The following is a 15317-nucleotide window of genomic DNA, read 5'->3' as shown; positions in this document are numbered from 1 at the left end:
ACCAGGGATCGAACCCCTGCACCCTGCAGTGGAAGCACAGAGCTCTAACCAGTGGACTGCCAGGGAATTCCCATAGGTGCCTAACATTTTAAGTTGGTTAAAACTTCCTGGTGCATTAAAGTGTTTACTTGCACTAGGTGGAACTCTTGTTTCACTTCTTTTAGTGTTTCCCTGGAATTCAAAACAGGCATGCCTGACTTACCAGATTATAATGGTGAATGTATTCTCCCTATCAACAATGTAAGGACTTTCACTCCATTTACCTTTCCTCCCAACTTATGTGCTCTTGCCACTAAGTGCTTTAACACCCTAGATCTCATCATACATTTTAATTTTCTTTTGAAAAAATGTCCATTTATATTTACTGCTTCCTTTGTTTTTCTTTCCTTTGTGGATCTCACACTTGCCACTTTCCTCCTGACTGAAACTGTCTTCTTTAGAATTTACTGATGGTCTGCTTAAATTCTCTTCATTTTTGTCTGAAAAAGGAAAAAAAAAATTCCTTTGTTTTTGAAATATATTCTTGTTTGAATTCTGCTTTGGCAGAGCTTCAAAGATGTAATTATGCTATCTTCCATTGTTTCTCTCTGGGTTTTTCTTCTCCCTTTATTTTTGACCTAGGAGTTCCTCACTATCTTCCTAGTCCTTTCATGCCTTTATGAAGGTTTTAAATTATTTTGCCTAGCATTTTTAATTGTTTTCAGCAGAGGTATTAGCACAAATAATTTTGCCCAAGGTTATCAGAAACTAGAAGTCAGTACTGCCTTTATTTTGAATTCTATATGGTAGTAGGAGCAACTGATTCTCTTCAATACCTAAGAACCTCTGAAACTGTAATATCACCAGCTGTGTGATTGAGTCCGTTGTACACTGTTAGCCAGAATATTGTTGACCAGAAAAAAACACACAACCTGAAAGTAGAGAATTGTGTTTTATTTTGAAGGCAAAACGAGGACTGAAGCCCAGGAGGCAGTCTCTCAGCTGAGATAGCTCTGAGAGAGTGCTCCAAAGAGGTAAGGGAGGAGCCAGCATATGTAAAATTTTTTGCAACAAAGATGAGGTAGTTGGAACTTCAAAAGATTACTGTTAATTAAAACTGTGTAGTCAAGGTTATGGTTTTTCCAATTGTCATGTATGATGTGAGAGTTAGACAATAAAGAAGGCTGAGTGCCAGAGAATAAATGCTTTCTAATTGTGGTTGTGTTAAGGAGTCCAAGCTGACTTTACTTGCTACACGGTAGACCAATAAATCCAAGAGATGAAGCACTGAGACAAAGAAGGGACTTTATTTGGGGAGCCAGCTGACTAAGAAGACAGGCTAGGCCTCAAAATAACTGTCTTGTTGAGGCCTGAATGCCAGGTTCTTTTATGGATCAGAGATGGTGGGGAGGTAAGGAAACAAAGTAAAAAGACCATTTAATTCTTGCAAATATCTCCTAGAGTGGCAAGCCTCAGGCAAGGGCATGTGTTAGTTTCACTTCCTTATACCCCTTCACAAATCAAATCCCTTATACAGTGGAAGTGACAAATTATACAGTGGAAGTGACAAATAGATTCAAGGGATTAGATCTGATAGACACAGTGCCTGAAGAACTATGGGCAGAGGTTCATGACATTGTACAGGAGGTAGGGATCAAAACCATCCCCAAGAAAAAGAAAAGCAAAAAGGCAAAATGGTTGTCTGAGGAGGCCTTACAAATAGCTGAGAAAAGAGAAGTGAAAGGCAAAGGAAAAAAAGAAAGATATACCCATTTGAATGCAGAGTTCCAAAAAATAGCAAGCAGAGATAAGAAAGCCTGCAAAGAAATAGAGGGAAACAACAGAATGGGAAAAACTAGAGATCTCTTCAAGAAAATTAGAGATGCCAAGGGAACATTTTATGCAAAGATGAGCACAGTAAAGGATAGAAATGGTATGGACCTAACAGAAGCAGAAGATATTAAGAAGAGGTGACAAGAATACACAGAAGAACCGTACAAAAAAGATCATGACCCAGATAACCACGATGGTATGATCACTCATATAGAGACAGACATCCTGGAATGTGAAATCAAGTGGGCCTTAGGAAGCATCACTACAAACAAAGATAATGGAGGTGATGGAATTCCAGTTGAGCTATATCAAATCCTAAAAGTTGATGCTGTGAAAGTGCTGCACTCGGTATGTCAGCAAATTTGGAAAACAGCAGTGGCCACAGAGACTGGAAAAGGTCAGTTTTCATTCCAATCCCAAAGAAAGGTAATGCCAAAGAATGCTCAAACTACCACACAATTGCAGTCATCTCACATGCTAGCAAAGTAATGCTCAAAATTCTCTAAGCCAGGCTTCATCAGTACATGAACTGTGAACTTCCAGATGTTCAAGCTGGATTTAGAAAAGGCAGAGGAACCAGAAATCAAATTGCCAACATCCTTTGGATCATCGAAAAAGCAAGAGAGTTCCAGAGAAACATCTATTTCTGCTTTATTGACTATGCCAAAGCCTTTGACTGTGTGGACCACAATAAACTGTGGAAAATTCTTAAAGAGGTGGGAATAGTGGACCATCTTACCTGCTTCCTGAAAAATCTGTATGCAGGTCAAGAAGCAACAGTTAGAACTGGACGTGGTTAGACTGGTTGCAGATCCGGAAAGGAGTATGTCAAGGCTGTATATTGTCACCGTGCTTATTTAACTTATTTGCATAGTACATCATGTGAAATGCTGGTCTGGATGAAGCACAAGCTGGAATCAAGATTGCTGGGAGAAATATCAACAGCCTAAGATATGCAGATGACACCATCCTTATTGCAGAAAGTGAAGAAGAACTAAAGAGGCTCTTGATGAAAGTGAAACAGGAGAGTGAAAAAGTTGGCTTAAAACTCAACATTCAAAAATTAATGTAACGGCATCCAGTCCCATCACTTCATGGCAAATAGATGGGGAAACAGTGGAAACAGTGACAGACTTAATTTTGGGGGGCTCCAAAAATCACTGCAGATGGTGACTGTAAGCATGAAATTAAAAGATGCTTCCTTCTTGGAAGAACAGGTTACATTGTTTAACCTTAGTAGATATTTACTTATTCTAGGCCTTTAAGACAAAGTAATGTGGCCAGCATACACAACTTTTTGAAAGCGTCACTATTTGACACGTCATTGAGATATGAATCTTTGTCTTCATCCAGAAAAATGCTTATATGCCTAGATAACAGAAGTTTGCACACTTTTTCAACAGCTTTCTGAACCTCATTCATGAGCTGTATTTATAGAGTTTATAAACTATAAGCACCCATCCTCAACTCACCAACCTGGCTAGGGGTCTCCACCAAGAGAGGTGCTTGTTCAGAGCTATGTTTTAGGGAAACATTCTGCTAATATGGGCAAGGTCAATATTTCTGTTTCTGTCCACTTTCCCCACCACCACCAGCATTATGAATATTACTGCAGACCTATTTTTTGATCACATAGAGAAACTTATATGTGTTCTGGATTCTGGAAAATTCACTCATTGCAAGGAAAGGAGCTCTGGATGATTTGCTTTCTGATGGGGAGTAAATGTCACCATCTTTATTAATGAAGGAAAGTGTTTTTGGAGTTCTAACCAAATATTCTTTCTTTTTTTAATTGAAGCTGTTTCCTCTGCCTCTCCTCTACGTTGGAAACCACATAAGTGGATTATCAAGCACAAGTAAATTAAGGTAGAGTGCAAAATAATGGTTGCTTGGTGATTCTTCACTAGTTTGCTTTTAGTGTCACAGAGATAAACTGATTTTTCAAGATATTTCTTGGGCTATATATAGAAGATAATAATATTTCATAATTTAAGGAAATAAGGTAGTTTTGAGTTTGATAATGCTTTAGAAATGTTAAAAAGCTAATATAGTTTTCTTTATGTCCAAGTCTGAAGATAGAATGTGAGATCTGTAGAAATCAAGATAGAGAATGTATGAGATTTTCCAGGAAGATTCATTTATACGAATGTGGTTCTGTGTAACTTTTAATTCCATCACAGTTTTATAAAAGCAGGAATACTCAGTCAGTTTTCGTATAGTTCAAGTTTGGTAGAAGGAAAAATTAATGACGTATTATTTTCAAGTATGTGATACATATTTCTGAAATTTGCATTTGCATTTATTTTATGGTCCTTTGACTACTTTGTTAATAGTCACTATAAAAATGAAAATGGAAGTGTACAATGAACAAGTCATCCTATAAATTGGAAAATGTGGTGTGAAATATGTAGCCTAATGAATACACATTCGGGACACGAACCTTATGAAAAAGATGTGAGTAATGAGAAAATCAACTTTATGTAAAGGGTGACAGAAGCGGAATAAAGTCTGTTAGTATAGGAAGAGTAGAAAAGAGGCAGGTAGGAAGTAGACCAGAAGGAGAAAGTATATAGACCACTGAGAAGTGTGAAATGGGGCCTGTTGCCTTTCACTCTTGATTGGAGAGGGCAGATTGTGGCGGTTGTGAAAAATGAAATGTGCAATCCTGTTTCTGATTATGCCTTTGAGTTGTTTCTTTCTGGGATTAGGTCAGCCAATTTTCCTTAATTATCTCAAATTTGTGTTAAAGCTTCCTGTGCTGTTGCTGTCTTGCCGTGTAACCTCTTGGCCTGTCTCTGAGCCCACTTGCAGTGTGGGCGTGCCTTCACTTACCCTGATAGCTGCCCAGCTCTTGCACTGGGGGTCTGGGTAGATGAGGGTTTCTTGTTTTTAGTGATCTTAGAAACATCTTTATTAGAAGTGTTCTTCAGTACTTTTCTGCATGTGTAGCAGAAAAGGAAGATGAAGGCTTTCCACAAGTAAGACTGAAGAGAAAGGAAGGAAATTGCTTCTACATGGTGTCATGTGGTATTTCTGTCTCCCCTGTTTTCAGTAAACTGGTAGTTGGTTCTAGAGGCTTAATCAAATTCAGATTCAGTTTTTCAGACAAGATCAGTTTGTTAGTGATGTTGGATTCTTTCTTCTGCATCACTTCATAGGGCACATAATGTTTTATCCCACTTCTAATGATATTTAATTGATCAAAAATTCTGTCTAATGATTTTAAGGGGTCAGTCTGGTTCCTTCATTAGAACTTTCCCCATCCATTTTTTACCTAATGAGTTCAGCACACATTGATGATCATTGTATAGATACATTATTTCATTACAAATTGAAAAATGATGATTTTCTAAACTATATCTCCCCTTCTGCAATTATTATCTAAACTTCCTCAGTGAGTACAAATTTTCATTCACCATTTCATACAGGAAAGGCAGGATAAAAGCTCTATTTATAAGCATTCAGAGTAATAAGCCAGTGTTGTGTCACCTTCAGTAGTGAACTGCTGGTTTTTTTTGTTTTGTTTTGTTTTTTACCAGCATTATTAACTCATGAATTGTTATTTACAAGTCCCATATGAGATACGCACTTTGCAAATATTTTCTCTCAGTCTATAGCTTGCCTTTTCATTCTCTTAACACTGTTTCTCAGAGCAGAAGTTTACATTTTAATGACGTTCCACTATCATTTTTTTCTTTCATGGATTATGCCTTTGATATTTTATCTAAAAACTCATTGCCAAACCAAGGTCATCTAGATTTTCTCCTACATTATCTTCCAGAAGTTTTATGTTTTACATTTAGGTATATGGTCCATTTTGAAGTTAAAGCCTGTGATAGGTATAAAGCCTGTGTCTAGATTCAGTTTTTTTTTTTTTTACATGGAGATGTCCGGTTGTTTGATAGGTATAAAGCCCGTGTCTAGATTCAGTCTTTTTTTTTTACATGGAGATGTCCGGTTGTTTGAAAGGCTAGTCTTTCTCCCTTGAACTGTATTTACTGCTTTGTCAGAGATCAGTTGACTCTATTTGTGTGGGTTTATTTCTGGGCTGTCTATTCTGTTCCACTGAGCTGTTTGTTTCCTTTACCTAATGTTTTAGTTCATTATACGCATCTTCTTTTGATGCTTAAATTGTATCATCTGAGGTCAGTGGGAGCTCTTTGAGTTGGCTACTGTGTTCTAGGGCTCCGGTAGGCTTTGATTACTTCCTTGCTTCCTGGCACATGATGTCCAGGTTTATCAGACTTTTTCTGCCATTTCTCCAAGGGTCCCCTGGTTATTTTTGTTTTGAGAGTGAGGCCATAGTATGGGTGCTGGATATATTTGGAAGGAAGGGCTAACACAGTATCCTGATGAATAACATACAGGGTATGAGAAAAAGAAAGACCAAGACACCTTCCATGGTTTTGGGCCCAATTAAGTGCCGTCAACTGGGTCCACCCCCGGGAGTGGGATTGCTGAGCCATATGTGTTTAACATTTTCAGGAACTGCCAAACTGTTTTCCAAAGTGGCTGTACCATTTTACTTTCCCACCAGCAATGTATGAGGGTTACAATTTCTCTACATTCTTTCCAAATTTGTTATTGTCTGTCTTTTTGATTATAGCTGTTGCAGTGGTTGTGAAGTGGTGTCTCACTGTGGTTTTGATTTGCGTTTCCCTGATGACTAATGATACTGACCATCTTTTCATGTGCTTATCAGCCATTTACATGGCTTCTTTGGAGGAATGTCTATTCAAGTCCTTTGCCTATTTTTAATAGGGTTATTTATCTTTTTATTATTCAGTTTTAAGTCTTTATATATTCTAGATACAGGTGCTTTTTTATATACATAATTACAAAATTTTCTCCTATTCTGTGGGTTGTCTTTTTACTGTCTTGATGGTATACTTTGAAGCACAAAAGTTTTAAGTTTTTAAAAATTTAGTTAATAATTAAAGTTAAATATACCTAATATAAACATTTTAACCATTTTTAAGTGGAAAGTTTAGTACATATATTCACAATCTTGAGCAACCATCACCACTACCTATTTCCAGAAAGTTTTCATCATCCCCAACAGAAATTCTATACCATTAAACAATAATGCCGCATTCCCTCTCCCCCCCAGCCCTGGTAAACTCTGTTTTACTTACTGTCTCTATGAATTTGCCTGTTCTAGATATTTCATACAAATGGAATCATACAATATTTGTCCTTTTATTATGTCCAGTTCATTTCAGTTAGTGTAATGTTTTTAAGTTTCATCCATGTTGTAGCATGTATCAAAATTTCATTCCTTAGTCTAAGATTCTACTTAGACAACCTTTGGATCTATCATATGTTATCTATTTATAAACATTTACATTTTGGTAAAGTCTGATATATCTATTTTTTGTTATTGTTGCTTTGCTTTTGGTATTCTGTCTAGGAAAACTTTGGCTGATCTGGGGTCATAAAGATATAATCCTATTCTTTCATCTAAGAGTTTTATAGTTTTCCTATATTTGGGTCTTTGATATATTTTGAGATAATTTTTTATATATAGAATGAGGTAGAGGTCCAAAATCATTCTTTTGCATATGAGTGTTGAGTTGTTTCAGCGTTATTTATTGAAAGACTGTTATTTCCCCATTGTATGGTCTTGATACCCTTATTAAAAATTAATTTAACATTTCTAATTAATTAGAAAGATTTATTTCTTGATTCTCAATCTTAATGCTTTGATTAAATGTTTAACTTTAAACCAGTACTAGATAATACTGAAAATTGTAGCTTTGTAGTAGGTTTTGAAATTAGGCCCACCAACTTTGTTCTTCTTTTTCAAGATTGTTTTGGTTTGTTGGTTTTCTTGCATTTCCACACTGATTTTAGAATTAGTCTGTCCATTGCTCGAGGAAACAGTGGTTGAAATTTTGATAGGGATTGTGCTGAGTCTATAGATTTATTTGAGAAATATTTCCATTTTAACAACATTAAGTCTCTGATCCATAGCATGGAGTGTCTTTCCATTTAATCTTCTTTCATCTTTTCACAATATTTTGTAGTTTGTAGTGTGTTCCAGTTCTTACACTGCTTTTGTTAAGTTACTCCTAAGAATTTTGTTCTTTTTGATGCTATCATAAAGGGAATTGTTAATTTCCTTTTTGGATTGCTCATTTCCTTTTTGGGTTGCTCATTGCTAGTGTATAGAAGTGCAATTGATTTTTGTATATTCTTTTTGTTTCATGCGTACTTATATCATTTGTTCTAATAATTTTATGGTGGATTTCTTAGGATTTTCTAGATATATATCATCTGAAAATAGAGACAACTTTCTTTTCTTTTTTTCTGAACTATATTTTTTTTGAGGGGGGAGGGACTAATTGCCCTATCTAGAAATTCAAGCTCAATATGAAATAGATGTAGTGATGAGAAGAAACATCCTAGTCTTATCCCTGATCTTAGGAGAAGAACATTCAGCTTTTTACTATTAAGTATCCATATCTGCTTTTATTTTATTATTATTATGTTTTCTTTTTTGGCCACAATGTACAGCTTATGGGGTATTAGTTCCCCTACTAGGGCTCGAACCCATGTCTTTGGCACTGAGAGTGCAGAGTCCTAACCACTGGACCACTGGGGGATTTCCCTTGCTGCTTTTAAAGGCATCATCTAAAAATATTTTTTTAATTTAATTGAAAATAATGACTTTTTTAAAATCTTGCTTTGAAAAAGGCCATTCAAACCAGTCTCATAAGACATCTTTAAGCGTGGATATAAAGTTCCTGAGAATCCTTTCTGCACTGCTCTCTGGTTGCCGTGGGAAACCCCTCCGCAGGTCTGGTCAGGAGGAGCTGCCCCCTCTCCCTTAAGGTTCTGACTTTCCTTCTTTAGGTCCCATCTTCTGAGAGTCACACTGGAAACAGATGGAGGTGGGTTTTTCCAGCCCTGGCATTCTGTGGCTGTGCATTGAGCTATGTCCTGGAATCTCTGGGTTTTGAGTGAAAGGTACATAAGTATTTAAAAGGCAGTGAATGTGGCCTTTTACATAAAGTTTTTAGGGAAAATTACCTATAATTTTATCCTCTTGCATACTATTTTAAATATTAATTTTTGTCTCTTTCTGTACATAGGATGTATCTTATTACAGTTGTAGACTCTACATAGTTTTGTTACCTCCTTGATTTATTTAACATTTGTTTTCTAAGAGTGGTAAAGTTTTATATTATAGAATTAGTGCATAATGTTCCCTCAAGTGGATTTAACCAGAATTTATTTGATCATTGCCTTGTCTGATATTTAGATTGTTTCTGATATTGTCCTCAAAGACACGACTGCAGCGAACATCTTTGTGCACATGAATTTTTCCTTTTCTTTGAGTTATTATCTTAGGGTAAATTTCCTAACAAGAAGTAATTAGATCTGAGGTTAGGACCATTTAATGACTGTCCATACCTAGTCCTAACTTGTCTTGTCAAAGGGTATATTGGTTCACATTGCATATAATCTTTTAACACAATCTTTGCAGTTTCAACACTTTGTAGTAGTTGGATAGTATGATGTTTTGAATTGCTAATAAGTAAAAGTGGCATGAAATTATTAAATTTCCATTTCTTTTTATTATTTTATATGACTTAGTAACATATGTGATAATTAAAGTTAACTCCTTATATTTAATTTAGAAAATTAATGGGCTTAATTAAAAATGTGAAACATTAAAAAAATACTTGTTGTCTGATGTTATTATACTTGATTCTTTTCTGACAGCTTGCCGATGTTCACTGTGCTCAGGAAGTTTACCATTCCACTTACTTTACTGCTGGAAACCATCATACTCGGGTGATTTTTGTTTTTCCTCTCTTCCTTTGGTGTCCTCTCCCCACACGCCCCCATTATTTTTACCTAGCAAATTCTCAGCATCTAGTCATCTTTACAAATAGTTGGTTTGAAGTGCTTGTTGTAATAACTTAAAGGCCAATGGTTTATTCATTTAAAAGCAGACTCCTATTTCCATGGTTTCTTAACATGTTATGAGTGGTTTTTTTTTAAAGTTATAATTTTACAATTAGACAAGTAATATGCATGTGTAGTAGAAAATTCTAAAAAAAACAATCACTGCAAAACAGATGTAAATCTGTTTTCTGAGCTGAATGGAATATACATTGATTTTGAAATGGCAAGGAATAGTTGTCCACATGTATAGTATGTGTGCTATACTATAGTAGGTGTGCAGGAGATCAGGGAAATTCATTCTGATGCAGTAATTATGATGTAACATCAGAATAAATTAATTCTTATAATGTTGGTTTAAAAATTTCATGTAAAGATATTCAGGTTGACTCTAAAATGGTGATTCTTGATTTTGCTGTGGAGATTACTTAACAATGAAATTAGGATGATGGTCCAGTGTTCTAAGTTTTACTATTGAATTTTATCTTAATCTTTGGATGCTTGATAAAAGTGCAAACCAACTAGACCTACCAGCAGGAGCTCTTCTGCTTTTTTTTTTTTAATTGAAGGATAATTGCTTTACAGAATTTTTTTGCTTTCTGTCAAACTTCAGCAAGAATCAGCCATAGGTATACATCTATCCCCTCCCTTTTGAACCTCCCTCCCATCTCCCTCCCATCCCACCCCTCTACGTTGATACAGAGCCCCTGTTTAGTTTTCTGAGCCACACAGCAAATTCCTGTTGGCTATCTGTTTTACACATGGTAATGTAAGTCTCCATGTTACTCTTTCCACACATCTCACCCTCTCCTCCCCTCTCCCCATGTCCATAAGTCTATTCTCTATGTCTGTTTCTCCATTGCTGCCCTGTAAATAAATTCTTCAGTACCATTTTTCTAGATTCCGTATATATGCATTAGAATATGATATTTATCTTTCTCTTTCTGACTTATTTCACCTCTTATACATTTCGTCCCAGCATCTCTCTAGTGAGAACAGAGAAATACTTTGTAATTAGATTAAGACAAATACTTAAGAATTAGAGTAAATTTGGTTTGATTTACTAATCCATTTAATGTGCTTTTAGTGCTCTTTTGACATAAAGCATTGTCCATTAGATTTTATGATAGCTATAAAACTGTTAACAATGTCTATTCTCAGTTTATTTAAAAGTATAATTTATATTTTTCCTCTCCTCCTCCTTTTCTTTATCTATCTACCTATCTATCCATCCACTATTTATTTATTACAGGAAACAATATTCCTTGAACATCATTGTCAGTGTCTTTGCCATCATTCTTGGTGCTTTCATAGCAGCTGGGTAAGACTTTGGACCATTTCTGCTCAATAACTCCTTTGTGTCTTTGACAACAGGCCTGGCCCTGTCCTCATTTTTCATTTTCCATCTGGTTGCAGTTGAATTGAACAGCTAAGAGACAAATCTGTTGATGTTAGTGAAACCTCCATATATTATTGTGAAAGTCAAACTGAGTTCCAAGTTGGCCAGAACATTTTCGAGAAATATGTATAGAGAGCATTACAAGATATTAATACAGCTTTTCTTCATAAAAGGAATGAACTGTGTACTTTTATTACTGAATGTTTGTCTTCAATATAAAAATTTTACCAAGAGTTTTGAGAAGTTCTTAGGCTAAGAATATAACAGATTTATAAAGCCCTTATATGCTGATTTGTTTTAGCATCTGGTAATGCCTTAGCGGTCAGTATTTCCAAGGGTGGAATACTCTCATTAAATGTATTTGTATGTTTGGGACATGAGCCGGTACCAGTGTATGACTGCTATCTTATTCATTAATAAGCCTGACCAGGAATAAGGACTTCAAGTTTGCATCTGAAAGCAGGCACTCAGACTCCTTTTATAGCACAGTGTTTAAAGTATGTGTTCAGTTACTTTTCTTGGGTTGGAAACTTAACCCTGCTGTCTGTCAGCTCTTTCTTAACCTCTCTGGGCCTGTTTCCTCATTTATGATGCATTTAGCCATTTGTATCTGAGGCTTTTGCATCTGTGGATTTAACCAGGTGTGGATCAAAAATATATTTTTTTAATTCCAGAAAATCCCCAAAAGCAAAACTTGAATTTTCTGTGTACTGGCAACTATTTACATGGTATTTACATTGTATTAAGTATTATAAGTAATCTAGAGATGATTTAAAGTATATGGGAGGGTATACATAGATTAGGGCTTCCCTGGTGGCTCAAATCGTAAAAGAATTCACCTGCAATGCAGGGGACCCAGGTTTGATCCCTGGGTCAGGAAGATCCCCTGGAGAAGGGAATGGCTACCCACTCTAGTATTCTTGCCTGGAGAATTCCATGGACAGAGGAGCCTGATGGGCTACAGTCCATGGGGTCAAGAGTCAGACACGACTGAGTGACTAACAACAACAACAACATAGGTTGCATACAAACTTTGCACATCGATTTGTATAAGGGACCTGAGCATGCACAGATTTGGGTATCTGCAAGTGGAGGGGGTAGAGGTGTGGGGTCCTGGAACCAATCCCCTGTGGATATGGAGGTACAACAGTAATAGAAGAGAAAAACCTACATGAAGTGAAGGGAAGAAAGAAAAGGTTGGAGGAATTTCAGTTAAACTAGTTTCATTAACTCATTTAGAAACAAGAGTTCTGGATCATCAATTGCAAATTAATGGCGTGGGCTACAGAGCCAGGATGTCTGGAACCTTATTCTAGTCTCCTCACTTACCAGCTGGATAACTAAGAACAAGCTAGTCAGCCTCCCTGTGTCTCAGTTATTTTGACTGTTAAGTGCAGATTAGAGTAGCATCCACCTAATACAGTCACTTGTGAGAATTAAATGAGATAATAGTGAGGCAGGATTCACTCAAATTTATGGCTGAGTTCAACAGAAACATTTTGAAGCATTTACTGTATTCCAAGCATCATTCTGTGTGCTGAAGAATCCAGCAGTTAATAAAACAGACAAGAATTCTTGCCTTCGTGGAGTTTCCATCCTAGTAGATGGTGACAGATATTAGCAATAATAATGATGTTTATTATTGTTATATTGCAAATAGAAGGGGAAAAAGTGGAAACAGTGACATACTTTCTTTTTTTGGTCTCCAAAATCACTGTGGTTGGTTACTGCAGCAATGAAATTAAAAGACGCTTGCTCCTTGGAAGAAAAGCTATGACAAACCTAATAGCGTATTAAAAAGCAGGGACATCACTTTGCCAACAAAGGTCCATATAGTCAAAGCTGATTTTTCTAGTAGTCATGTAGCAATGTGAGAGTTGGACCATAAAGAAAGCTGAGTGCCAAAGAATTGATGCTTTTGAACTGTGGTGCCGGGGAACACTCTTGAGAGTCCCTTAGACTGCATGGACATCAAACCAGTCAATTCTAAAGGAAATCAACCCTGAATATTCATTGGAAAGACTAATGCTGAAGCTGAAGCTCCAATACCTTGGCCACATGATGCAAAGAGATGACTCATTGGAAAATACCCTGATGCTAGGAAAAATTGAAGGCAAAAGGAGAAAGGGATGGCAGAGGATGAGATAGTTAGATAGCATCACCAACTCAGTGGACATGAATTTGAACAAATGCCAGGAGATAGTGAAGGACAAGGAAGCCTTGTGTGCTGTAGTCCATGCACTTGCAAAGAGTCAGACATGACTTAGCAACTGAACAACAAATTATTGTTATAAATGTGTTTAGTACCTTACCTAGGCCAGGGTTTATTATTTGAATTTTTATCTGTAATTTCCTCTTCTCCAATTATAGCTATGTCTGAGCTCAGTTCCCTTGAAAGCTGGCCTATTTGGTTTCAGTGCTGGTACAGACCTTAAGCAGCCACACTTAGAGCCTAAGTTTAGGTCATGAAGACTTTTGTTCAAACAAAATAAGATACATAAAGTAGCTAAAAAGGGGATTGTTCTTTTGAAAGTGCCTTCCTCCTGTAGGGGTCTGAGGTCTCCACTGGGCCTCCTCTCTTTTCTAGGTTTCTTGGAGCTCAGTTTGAAAACCACTGATTTAAAAGTCATTGAAGATGTTTACAAAAATTAGTTTATAAAAATGTAAGTCTTTGAGGAATAGCAGTTCAGGTACTGTATGTGTGAAGGCACATTTCCAGAAGCAGTTGGTATGAATTCAGCTCATATTTAACATATGTGATAACTCTAATGAGCTGAAGGGGTAAATAGTGCTTCCTGAAACATCTGACTTCTACCCAAGAGCCAGCTTGGAGTAGCAATTCTCCACTTTTTCTTTCCTCAGCACCCACAGAATGGATAACCTTCCTATGGGTGATGAGTGCAGTCTTAGCTGCAGGCCAGCTGTAACCCCACCATTCTTTGCTGTCACTCAAATTAATTCATCAAATGCAAGTACAGATGAGCCAGTTTGGGCTGCTATAACAAATAGTCCCCACATCTTGGTTGTTTAACATACCAAATATATTTCCCCCCCACTCCACATACATACCAACATCAGTTAATGCCGTGGGGGTGCTCTGCCCATTATAGCTACTCAGGGACCCAGGCTGATGGAACCTCTGCCTCAAAGGGGGTTTCCTTTCTCATCAAGAAAGGAAGAAGGCATATGGGGAATTGTACACTGGCTCTCCAGAGTTTTCCCCAGAAGTGACATGTGTTACCAAAGCAAGTCACGTGGCCAACAACAGTTGAAACAGAATGTCTGTGAGCAGCCCTAAATGACATCCCAAGGGTTAACCATGAATCTGCCCCCATTTATAACACAAGTAAATTCTTCTCAAACTTCTGTGCTTTCACAACTGGCCTAAACAGATGCTGTTGGGAATTCTTGGTCCCCCTCAAGTAGGAGATGTGAAAACTCTCAAGAATTCCCCTAAGGCTCTCTGAGGAAGTGAGTAAAAGGCTTCCTTTCCATTCCTCTGGAATCTTCCATTTTTTGCCCATTCAACTCTTTGCCATCCTAAGATTCTTTTTTTTTTTTTTTTTTTGGTTATACAAAATCCTTATTTTATTTACACTGTTTTACATTTTCCAGACAATTCTAGTTTAGACTCTCAGGAGCTTCCATAGACTCTTGTAACATATACCAGTCCCTTGTAGTAAGCCCATCTTTTGTGCAGGTTCTTCTTTACACTGAGCTGAGTGGGGTAGGCACGATTTGGAAGACTCTCCTTTGAGAGATTCTGTTTTTGTGATTGAACCACAGAATTCCGATTTACAATGATTTAAAATCATAATGTCACAAATATATTTGTAGGTAAGTAATACCAGTGGAAGCTTCAGGCAAAGTCTGGTTCAATTTGCATTCCAATCTTGATGCAGTTTTTGCATATTTCCCTCTTTTGGGTTAGAAATAATCTTATTTTGATACTGAAGGGGACGAGGATATGCCACTCCCAAATGTGCCACTTTGACGTAAATGTTATTTTGAGTTGAAGGCATTTGAGAATCAACAAGTGTGGGAAGAGTTCTCTGCCCTCCCCTTTAAGTCTGCCTAAAAGTAGACCATAAATTTCCCTTTGTGAAGGTGTCCCTGGTCCTCGGTCAGAAGAGGAAAGCAGTTCTTATCACCAGACACAGAGAGTTAGCATCAAGATGAGTCAGCATAAGCAGAC

General features: G+C 36.9%; 1 protein-coding gene across 4 annotated transcripts in view; it reads left to right on the top strand.

The window, feature by feature from the left end:
• Positions 1–15317, top strand: part of SLC35D2 (solute carrier family 35 member D2) — a 53100-nt gene that overhangs the window by 16661 nt on the left and 21122 nt on the right. For 3 of the 4 annotated variants that reach the window (XM_043453430.1, XM_043453428.1, XM_043453432.1), the window contains exons 4-6: positions 3611–3678; positions 9541–9612; positions 10976–11044. In XM_043453430.1, the coding sequence (XP_043309365.1) occupies positions 3611–3678; positions 9541–9612; positions 10976–11044 (209 nt within the window). The remainder of the gene's footprint in view (positions 1–3610; positions 3679–9540; positions 9613–10975; positions 11045–15317) is intronic. The other variant, XM_043453429.1, reaches the window with a different exon arrangement.

The sequence above is a fragment of the Cervus canadensis genome, chromosome 30 (genome assembly GCF_019320065.1).
Source record: "Cervus canadensis isolate Bull #8, Minnesota chromosome 30, ASM1932006v1, whole genome shotgun sequence".
Classification (NCBI taxonomy): Eukaryota; Metazoa; Chordata; class Mammalia; order Artiodactyla; family Cervidae; genus Cervus; species Cervus canadensis.
The sequence above is the reverse complement of the archived record's forward strand: the minus strand, read 5'-3'. Positions and strand labels throughout refer to the sequence as shown.